At 34.2% G+C, this 10,610-nt stretch overlaps 1 protein-coding gene and 1 pseudogene across 2 annotated transcripts in view; one reads left to right on the top strand and one right to left on the bottom strand.

Moving 5' to 3' along the window:
• The first annotated feature begins 317 nt into the window (after positions 1–317).
• LOC120079645 lies at positions 318–2,798 on the top strand (annotated as a pseudogene).
• A 163-nt stretch (positions 2,799–2,961) lies between these two features.
• LOC120079644 (nuclear pore complex protein NUP205) overlaps positions 2,962–10,610 on the bottom strand; it is a 75,201-nt gene continuing 67,552 nt past the window's right edge. For both annotated transcript variants that reach the window (XM_039033912.1, XM_039033913.1), the window contains exons 39-45: positions 6,042–6,164; positions 5,834–5,929; positions 5,593–5,730; positions 5,394–5,494; positions 4,930–5,049; positions 4,524–4,656; positions 2,962–3,230 (exon numbers count right to left, since the gene is read on the bottom strand). In XM_039033912.1, coding sequence (XP_038889840.1) covers positions 3,147–3,230; positions 4,524–4,656; positions 4,930–5,049; positions 5,394–5,494; positions 5,593–5,730; positions 5,834–5,929; positions 6,042–6,164 — 795 coding nt within the window. In that variant the 3' untranslated portion in view covers positions 2,962–3,146. The remainder of the gene's footprint in view (positions 3,231–4,523; positions 4,657–4,929; positions 5,050–5,393; positions 5,495–5,592; positions 5,731–5,833; positions 5,930–6,041; positions 6,165–10,610) is intronic.

Raw genomic sequence — 10,610 nt, 5'->3', positions numbered from 1 at the left:
TATTTCTTCGTTTTTATGAGTTCGATATCATCATTAAAAAGTGAATGACATTTGCAACACATCATTGAAAATTTCACGAAACAAAAAATAAACAAAATGTCACTAATACAAACAAACAATAGACATGTTAACTTATTTAAAAGTCATTAAATATTTATTTACTAATTTAAATTTATTCTTTAAATTTTTTGTTTTTTATAAATTTTGTAGAAATATCCATCAACATCAAAATTTCCGTAAAATTAAAACCTCAATGTTTCCATCAGCATTTTACATACTGATATGATGTTAGAAGTTGAAAGATTTTTTCTGCCCTATTCAATGCAAGTAACCTTAAACACAAAGTAACTTTTACTGTTACTATCCTTCACAAATAGTCTTTTTATTATCAAGCTCAAACAGCATGGAAGAGGCTTCAAGAACTGATTAATTTCACGTTTTCTTCTCTCTGTAACTGCAATTCCAAACAAAAGTAGAGAAACAAATAAGATTTAGATCTTCATCACCCTTTCAGAAAACCTAACATCTAACTCGAGGTTCCTCTAATTTTTTTCTCCACCAACCACCATCGTATCACCCTGCAAAATTTTCAATCTCTTTGACATGAAAAAGAGTATCCACAACAATGTTACTGATTTTTCATTGCAGGGTGTCTTTGCCATTCCCCTGACGATTTTTGGGTTGGTTTACACAATAATGTTCACGAAAGAATTTCCAGAAGAGGCCATCTTTAATGTCATGAGATATGGAGCTGTGGGAGGAAGCAACACAGATAGTTCTCAAGTAAAATCTTAGACCTCTGGATTTGTAGTTTTGTATGGGATTTGTTAATAACAGTCCCTTCAACTGAAAGAGCTGGGAGGGTGAAGGGTGAAGTGATTAGTTCTTACACCAGTATTGTGGTGTAAAACTACCATTAAATTCTGCCTGCCCTGATTCCCTTCACCCTTCTAATAAAATCGTTAGCCAAGGAAAAATGTGTCCTAAGATCCTAATAATATTCCTAATATTTCCCTAACCAACCTGAAATATAACACATGTTTTGACAGGCAATTTTAAAAGCATGGAAGGCAGCATGTAATTCTAAAACTGAAAGTTCTACAGTGGTAATTACGAAGAGGCAAACAATTATGGTAAAACCAATTCTTTTGAGTGGTCCTTGCAGAGCAAAGAGCATCACTTTCATGGTAAAGAAAAAGCAGGGGTTTTCCCTTTAAAATCTTTTCTATAATACTACCTGTCTTCAGGTAGATGCAAATTGTCACAGATAAATGGAGTGATTCTGGCACCAAGATCGCCAGATGAATGGGCCGGAATCAACAAGAGTCGGTGGCTAGCTTTTGAAGGGATAAGCAAACTCAGTATCACTGGCTCTGGCATCGGCAAGATCAATGGACGAGGTACAGACTGGTGGAACCAATCATGCAGGGATCACCCAAACTTGGTAAGAGTGAATCAGATCAGACATTTTCAAATGCAAATTAAACCAGTATCTGATGTTTCTTCTACTTTTGTCAGGAGGGTTGCACTTCAATAGCACCTACTGTAAGAATCCTGCACAAAGAAATTTTATAATACTAGAAAGATGATTTCTTCATACAAACCTCAATCAAATATATGAACTTACCTGAGAGAATCTTGAACCATTACTGCAGGCAATGAAGATCATTTCTTGCAACGACACCAACCTGAGCAACATTCACTTTATTAACAGTCCACAAGCACATATACTATTAATGGGGTGCATAAGAACCGAGATTAAGAACTTGGTAATCACAGCTCCTGAAAGAAGTCCAAACACTGATGGGATTCACATTCATTCCTCACACAATGTTATTATAAGGAACACGACCATAGGAACAGGTAATCCTATGGGAATCATTTTCTTAAACATCAATTTTACTAAGAATAACAAGTACCATCACTTTTAGTTGAGACGATTAATATACAATTGTGAAAGAACAGGTGATGATTGTGTATCTATAGGAGATTACACCTCCCATGTGAATATCTCACATATTAAATGTGGACCTGGTCATGGAATAAGGTAGGCTCCCTATTCAGATAAACTCTATAAAATCACCTTTAGAGCAAAAAAAAACATGGAGAAATTATAACCCAATATCTCATTTCATATGTTGTCGAATAATAGCATTGGAAGCTTGGGTAGAAGTGGCAATTTGTACAAGTGGAGGATATTAGCGTGAGTAATATCTACTTCAAAGGGACTACCAATGGAGCTCGGATAAAGACTTGGCAGGTTAATGGAAATTCTAAATAATTTATACCTCAATAAAAATAAACTGTAAAGCTTCTACTGACACTTCCAAAAGGTTGGTAGGGGTAAAATTCAAAGGGTCACATTTGAGAATCTCCATTTTGAATCAGTCAATAACCCCTTAATTATAGACCAAAACTATGGTAAGGTAGAAGGACTTTGCAAGGAAAAGGTAAGAGAAACTGAACTTCTTTGCCATAGTCATTTTAATTTTTCAGCATATAGTGCTGAGAAAATTTGACATTTTGACAGCAAACAGGTGTTCATATAGCCAACGTATCCATAAAAAACCTTTTTGGAACATCACTGAGCAATGTGGCTATCAATCTCAATTGCAGTAGGTCTGTTGCCTGCACTGGTATATTGTTGAAGTCGATTCAGCTTCAATCTGTAAACAGTGGACATAAGGTGACCTCAAGTTGCACCAATGCCCATGGATTTGCCTTTGGAGTGGTTCAACCTGAACCCTGTCTTCAGATCTAAATCTGATGAAGTCGTACAAAGATCCTATCCCTCCATATTAAGCAAGCAGTAGATGAAACTTGACTGCGGTCTCTTCGCCACGATATTGGGAGCAATGTGGTGTTGTCATTTACTATATGTTATTTAAACCCTCCGATGAAAATAATAAAATCAAAATATGTATAATTTGTGGGATCCAAGAGAATGAAACATAATTGTTCTGATGGAAAATAATCATTTGCACTAAAGTCATTTGTATGATTATGCCTATAAACTTAAATATTGACAAAAAGAGTAAGCTTATACAGGAAGGAACAGAATAATTTCATATTTTAGAACGAATCAGATCATTAACATGAACATTAACCAGTGCTTGGTACAGGATGGTAGCATATCATACAGCCCCTCATAGAGCTAACTTTTGAATGGCCAGCTCCTTCAGTGAAGTCACTAATCTGCGAAACACCTTCAGATTATGTCCTACTTTATTCTGGAACACAACCAACAAAGAGAAGGAAAAGAAAACATTATATTCCATTTCAGACATGCAAAGGGGTTAGAACTGAAAACAATTATAAAGCTATAGGACGAATTTCAACCACCACAAACTGTCGCTAAGTATTAAATAAATTGGAAGGATGGTCGACTTGCAATTATATCTTCTTGGTAACTATGGATATGTCACAACTAACTTATGTGCATTTTTAACAATCATATGTTAAAAGTATTGATACAAGATCAAATTTTCCATAATAATCCATCAATTTAAGCTTTTTGGCTTAATGGTTTAACAAGGTATATGAGTAGGAGGTCCTATTGTTCCAACTTCGTAATGACATAATGTCATTTCCTCTCCAATTAAAAATTGATTTCCACTTACTGTATCTTCTCCAAATTTTCAAGCACACAAGTGTGGGAGAATGTTAAAAGGTATTGATAAAAGACTAAATTTACCATAACCCATCAATATTTTCCTTCACTAAATTTCGTGTTAGATCCTAGTAATGTTATTTCCTCTCTAATTTAATTAATTAATATTGAGTTCTACTTGGTGGGCATTCTACAAACTGTCAATCCCACAAGTGAAGGGAAATGTTGAAATATTGATATAATTAAATCCACCATAACCCATGAGCATAAGCTTTTGGGTTCATTGGTGATTTAACATAGTAATAATCTAACCCTATAGAGTGTGGTGTCAATAAATTGTTTTAAGATATTTAAGATTTTAAGTAGATGGCCACCATAAATCTGAATAGAATACCTCAAAAAAATCTTGATTCACAGTTGTCTTTAATTACTAGTCCAATTTGATGAAAACAACCATATAATTGTCAATTTGACCAAAGGTGCATGCATGTTATGAATTCAGATATTTTTTAAATGATATCATTTACATAATTTATGAACATTGGATCAGGTTGAGCATCTGAACTCTAAATATTCTGAGTTTAAGAGATAAGTTAAACTGAGGGGCAATTAACCCAAAGGAAGATAAGAATAACCACGCATTAAGAAATTCTCTCCAAGCCCGTGAGTTCAAGTCTCTTGGTGAAAAACTATTCAGACTAGCGGAAGTGTAATATAATGCATGGACCCAAGCCCCATACCTCTGACTATTGGAAAAAAAAATTGATCACTACCACTTGAATATTAAACCTTCACATTTAGACCGAAGGATATACAATTTATAGTGTCCAGTAACAATATGGGTGGTTTGTGTTGTTTAAGCACGGCAACTAATTGCAATTAGCAAAGGAGTCAGTCATAAATAGAAGCATACCTCACTTAGCAGCTCAAGCCTTTCTAAGATAGGAATCAATTTGCCACATAATGAAGTTATTTCCTGCGCTGAGTCAGACTCAGCATGATATGAAATTGCTTTAATATTCGCATTCCCATCAGGAATAATGGTACTGCAAAGCCAAAAGAAAGAAAAGAAAAAGTTACTGACAATGTGACAAGATCTGCTTCTTGTTTACTCTAGTATGCATAATTCCAACTGAAAATGATACAATCATGTCTTGATAATAGGTATCTTTTTTAAAATAATACATCACATGTAAGTAGTGGCCTCCTAGAGGAAGTAGAAATGCCATAAACCGGCTATGTTAATATTTTATAACATGTCAGCAATAGTAAGTGCAATATCACATTATCCTGGAAGATAAATATATCTTATAACTCACCTATCTTGGAAATGGATAAGCATGATATTTAAGACATATTCAGCAAGAGGAAGTAATAATGTAATCATCTGATTTTTATTTCCAACAACCTTGCACATTTCAATCATGGCTACATATCTCCTGCAAAACAAGATGAAGCCTTTAGGAATGATACAACAGCAAGCCTTTTTTCTTTAACAAGAGACAAATCTTTTTATTGAAATGATGAAAGAGACTAATACTCAAAAACACAAACTCCAAGAGGAGTGAAACAAAAAGAGGAAAGCTGACTACAATTTGACTCTCATATAACATGAATGGATAACAGAGTCATGTGCCCACTAAAACACTTATGTAGGACACCTTTCAAACAGGAACAATACTTAGCCATCAAAGGACAAAGGAGAAATCCCTTGTCTCGTCACAATAGAAAAAATGAAACACTTTAAAACACTGACTAAGAAAAATGATCTGAAGAAAGGCACCTTCTCTGGATGTTATCGGATAATGAAGCAAAATATTTGCCAATACACAGTACAATAATTTCCTCTACATCCTGTCTCGGCAGCTCATTTATGTCTTGAATCTGCAAAATTTCAAACCATGATAAAGATGCTTGACCCATATATAACTAGGAAGGGGAAAATACAATGTAGCAAGATGTTTGCTCTTGCATGGAAGCACCTTATTTAATAGCAATGATCTTTCTTCAGCTGCTCTTTCGAGAGTAGAAGTCATAGAATTAAGGAGTGTCCCGAGCAAATCCAAAGAAGGCCGCTGAGACCTAACAGGAGAGTTGTGGCCAGAGGAAGCACTAGAGATCTGAACGAATAACATCAGAAAGTCAAATTCCAAAGATTAAATCCCGGTGGTCATATTTAAATTTGTCAGTCATTTTTGCATGAGAACACTGAAAACGAAGTACCTGCAATCTTAGAGATTTCCTTGTAACTAGAAAATATAAATAAGAGATCAAACTGTAGTTCAGCTCAATGGAGTAAAGTTCTGAACTTCTCCTGTTCTGAAAAAAAAATAAATAAATAAAAAACTATTAAAAGGCTGGTTACTGAGGAACTTAGTTTAAAGAGATTTCACCTGTAAAGTTTAATTTTCCTGGAAAAAAAAGCACCAACCTTAAGCAATTTAACTCCTGGGCCAGAAGAAAGAGAATTCATTTCAAGAGAGAAAAGTGAATGCATCAATTGGAAGAGACTTTGAACAAAACCATATTCATCAGTCTCCTCATATGGCCAAACCTTCACCCAGAAAAGAAAAACAAACAAATGATACATCAAAATTCAATCTAATGAAAGAAGGGGAAAATGTAATTAAGATAAAATATCATGTTTCAAAAAAATAATAATAATGCGATAAAAATATCATAAAAATCAGGCTAAAACTTGATTTTCACGGTTATTTTTGGACATTATAAGGCATTATATTCCCCCAAGTAGTTAGACAACTTTGGCCAGTGAAAGTTTACTGATCTACAAATGTTGTTATGATCCTTTTTAAAAGACAACAAAGTACCATCAACCATCCACCTCATCAACCACCAAGTATTAGTATTAGGGGTAAACACATTTGAACTGAAAACCGACTCGACCGACCAAAACCAACGTCAGTGGGTCAGAGTCGGTTTTGGTTTTGGTTTTGGTTTTTGGAGAAACTGAACATAGGTTAGTCAGTCCACCAAGGCTACAGAAAACCGATTGACCAATGGTAAAAAGTTCAAATTTAAAATTGATTTTTTTTTATAAAAAAAAGATGTTTGGACCCTCTCTAGTTTTCATCTTCAATTTGAGACCTAAAGCCCCCATGTGAACGTGTCTCCATTTCTCCTCTCTCGCCTATGCAAGTTTCAACTTCCCTCTCCATATGACGCCTCTGCCTTCTCTCCTCTCCAAAAGCGTATTTCTGTTTAAAAATAAAAAGAAAAAACCAACTGAACTTACCTGTCAGTCAGCAGCAGATTACCCCAAAAATCATCGGTTTCTGTTTGGTTAGTTTTCCCATCAAAACTGACACCAACCGACAAACAAACATTCCTACTATGTATGAATCTGTCCACATATTCATGTATTAAACATATTTTTATTATTTGTTTATTTCAGTGGAATCTTATTTTATTGTACTACTGCTCCCGGTATGACTTCTATCTGATAAGTTGTAATTGCCTTGTATAAGCATTTTGATCCTTCAACTCCACTACTGAAATCCTTTGCAAGAGTGGTAGTGATTAACACTTAGTTGCTCCAGTGCAAAATCATAATCCAAAAGTCCGAACGTATGGCGAACTACGAATTCACACATAACAAAAAAGAATCATGGTCAAGGATGATCAGACAAACTCAAATTAATAGGTGAAACGGATGCAAAAATCAACTCATCGAACATAGAATATCCAGCAAACTAAAATGTGGCTTCAAATAGGAATCACTTCAACCGAAAACCCTTAGGAAATTTGCCAAGGACAATGGTTGTCGCCAGCATTAGGGTTAATAATGATTAGGACTTCAGAGTTAACGATCACCCAAGGATTTACCCTAGGGCATAGACTTCCTCCTGTCTCTCACCTTCTAAAATGCTTTCTTTTCAAAAGTTTATATAATTAACCAATTATTTGTTTTTTAAAAAAATTAAATTCTAATAAGGTTTTTTTTTTAATAAAAAACAATTTCATAAAATATCGAAAAAGATAAGAAATAATTTTTTAATATGTTCAATTATATAGCTATATTTCTTCTATATAAAAATTAGGTTTAAATTTTATTTTTGTCTCTATATTCTAATATTTGTTCCATTTTGAGTTTAAAAAAAAAAAAATAAATAAAAATAAAACACAGACACACATTTTAGCTCCTTGAACTTGCATAAAAATAATAATTTCGTTCTTATACTTTTGAATGTGTAATAACTTCTTGAACTTTGGCATATAACATCGTGGTTCCTATACTTCCAAATAGTAACAATTTAATCCCAACTAAGAAAAATCTCAAAACTAATTGTCAATTTTATTATGTAACGACTTTGTGTGTATAGTTTAAAACAAATTTCACCCCTCACAATTTATCTATCTGCATAAAGTACATGTAAGAAATTTCATTCTTTGGAAACTAAAACATTTTAATGACGAATGAATAGGAGAGAAAAAAAGATAAACTATAAGAATTTAGAGGAGACTCAGAATTACACCAGTTGAAAGCATGAGAAAGCACGGATTCAAAAAAATCTGTTAAAAGTAAGAGATATCTTTGAAGTGTCGATAATTTCGAGCATCCCAAAGAGTCCAAAAGAATCTCTGCACAATAGCCAACCAAAGCTTTCTTCTAGAACCACAAACAAATTTGAAAGTAGGTAAGAAATTTCATTTAATCTTAATAATATTTCATTTGATGGGACTTAGGGGTGGGCAGAGAAATCAGAAAAAACCGATCCGAACGACTGAAACCAGCAGTACTGACATCAGGCAGCTGGTTTAATAGTCAATTCGGTCGACAGTCGGTTTTCTATTTTCAAAACCGACCAGCCGGTCGGGCGGTTCAAAAAATACCATTGCTCGACCGAACCCGACGGACCCCTAATACAATTAATAAAACATATATATTTATATATTTTATTATTAAGCAAATGTAAGATTTATAATTAAAATGTAATATATTATTTTAAATATTAAAGAATGGTAAGAAACCCTATTTTTGGCTTCTTCAGCACACTAGCCACACCTAACACCACCCATGTCACTTTATCATTTGTCGTTGCCCTAGGTTAAAGTGAAGGAAGTTCAACAGTCCATTTTGAAATTTCTTCATCTTCTTCAACACGCCTCATCACCGAATAGTGCCAAACTCTCATTCTCTGCCTCCGGTCTCCTCTCCCGCAACCTACGTCTCTCTCCTCTCCCTCTCCTCTCGTTCTCACATCCCAATTCCGTTCTTCGTTTCTTCTTGCCGCTCGAGCCTCGAAGTTAGGAGTGATCATCGTTTCTGACTTTCTACTTGCCGCTCGATCGTCGAAACTCGGACACCCACACCCACTGAGTCGTTTAATTCACATTCGCCCAGTCCCTACCGGTCGTTTAGTTCACATTGTTCGCCATTGTCGTTCATTTTTTTTGTAAAATCTTTTTTTACATCTATTCTATAACGTATATAGTTCTTTTTTGTGCTCAATAATGAATATTAGATGTATTTTAATCTTTGCGGATCAGTTTTTTCATCCATTGTTTATAGTTCTTTTTGTGCTGAAAATAGGGTTCCTTACGTTTTTTTAATATTTAAAATAATATATTATATATTTTTCAGTTTTTTCTGTTATATTTTGTGGTCATGGTTCCAATTTTTGTTTGGATCGTGAACAAGTTTAAACTTTATATATTTTTTTTGATAGGTTTTTGCAGTTATACTTTGTGGTTATGGTGCCAAATGTTGTTTGGATAGTTGGAAAAAAATAATGTTATGAATTTTTTGTATTGTGGGATAAATATGGAAAAAGAAAAGGATACGACTAAGACGAAGAAGATAGATGATACCATCAATCTTGAAGAGGACGTTAGTGAGAAAACCATCAATCTTGAAGAGGACGTTAGTGAGAAACCAGCAAAAAAGTGCAAGAATGTGAAAACATCCATAGTTTGGGAACATTTTGAGAAGTTGAAAGGTGATCCTAATGACACTTACGCTAGTTGTGAATATTGTGGAACTACTTATGCATGTCATTCAAAGCGTAATGGTATTGGGACAATGAAAAATCACTTAAATAGTTGTAAGAAATACCCTTACCAAAGAAAGAGAGATTCATCTCAAAAAACTTTAGCTTTCAAACCTAAAGAAGATGTTGTTGGGGATGGGCCTTCACAAATTGTAAGTGAATCATTTAGTTTATAGAGTTGTCGTGAAGCATTGGCTGAAATGTTAATCGTAGATGAATTGCCTTTTAAGTTTGTAGAGAGCAAAGGTTTTAGTTTTAAGAAGTTTGTCCGTAAATTAACATGTTCCCAAGAGACTAAGTTTGTCATTCCATCTCGATATACCATGGCTAGGGATATTCTGAAGATGTATGCAAATGAAAAACTAAAATTAAAAGACACGTTTGTGAAGATGAAATATACAGTTTGCCTCAATACTGATTGTTGGACTTCAGCACAGAACATGAACTATATGATATTGACTGCACATTTTGTTGATTGTGATTGGAAGTTACACAAACGAATTCTTAGCTTCAATGTTATTGAGAATTGATGAAAAACAGAGTAGAGAAAGAAAAATAGCACACCAAGATTTTACGTGGAAAACCCTAATCAGGGAGAAAAAACCACGGAATAAAAGGATTCTTATTAGAAGACTGATACACAGAATACACAGTGGCTGCCAGTTTAAATAGAAAAAGGGAAACCCTAGGGTACACGTATAAAGACAAAAATGCCCCTAGAGTAAAAAACCCTAATTTCAACAAGAATCATAAAAGGGACACCATTGGTAGGACTATTGAAAAGAATTTGAAAGATTGAGGGATTGAAAAGGTCATGACATTAGCTGTTGATAATGCTAGTTAGAATGATACTGTTGTTGCCTTTTTTATTAGAAGATTCAATAAGGAGTTGATTGTGTAATGGTGAATACTTGCATGTTAGATGTTTTGCACACATATTAAATCTTATTGTATGTGATGCTTGTAAGGAACATAATGAAAGCATTGATAGA

The sequence above is a fragment of the Benincasa hispida genome, chromosome 6, assembly GCF_009727055.1.
Source record: "Benincasa hispida cultivar B227 chromosome 6, ASM972705v1, whole genome shotgun sequence".
In the NCBI taxonomy this organism is placed as follows: Eukaryota; Viridiplantae; Streptophyta; class Magnoliopsida; order Cucurbitales; family Cucurbitaceae; genus Benincasa; species Benincasa hispida.
The sequence above is the reverse complement of the archived record's forward strand: the minus strand, read 5'-3'. Positions and strand labels throughout refer to the sequence as shown.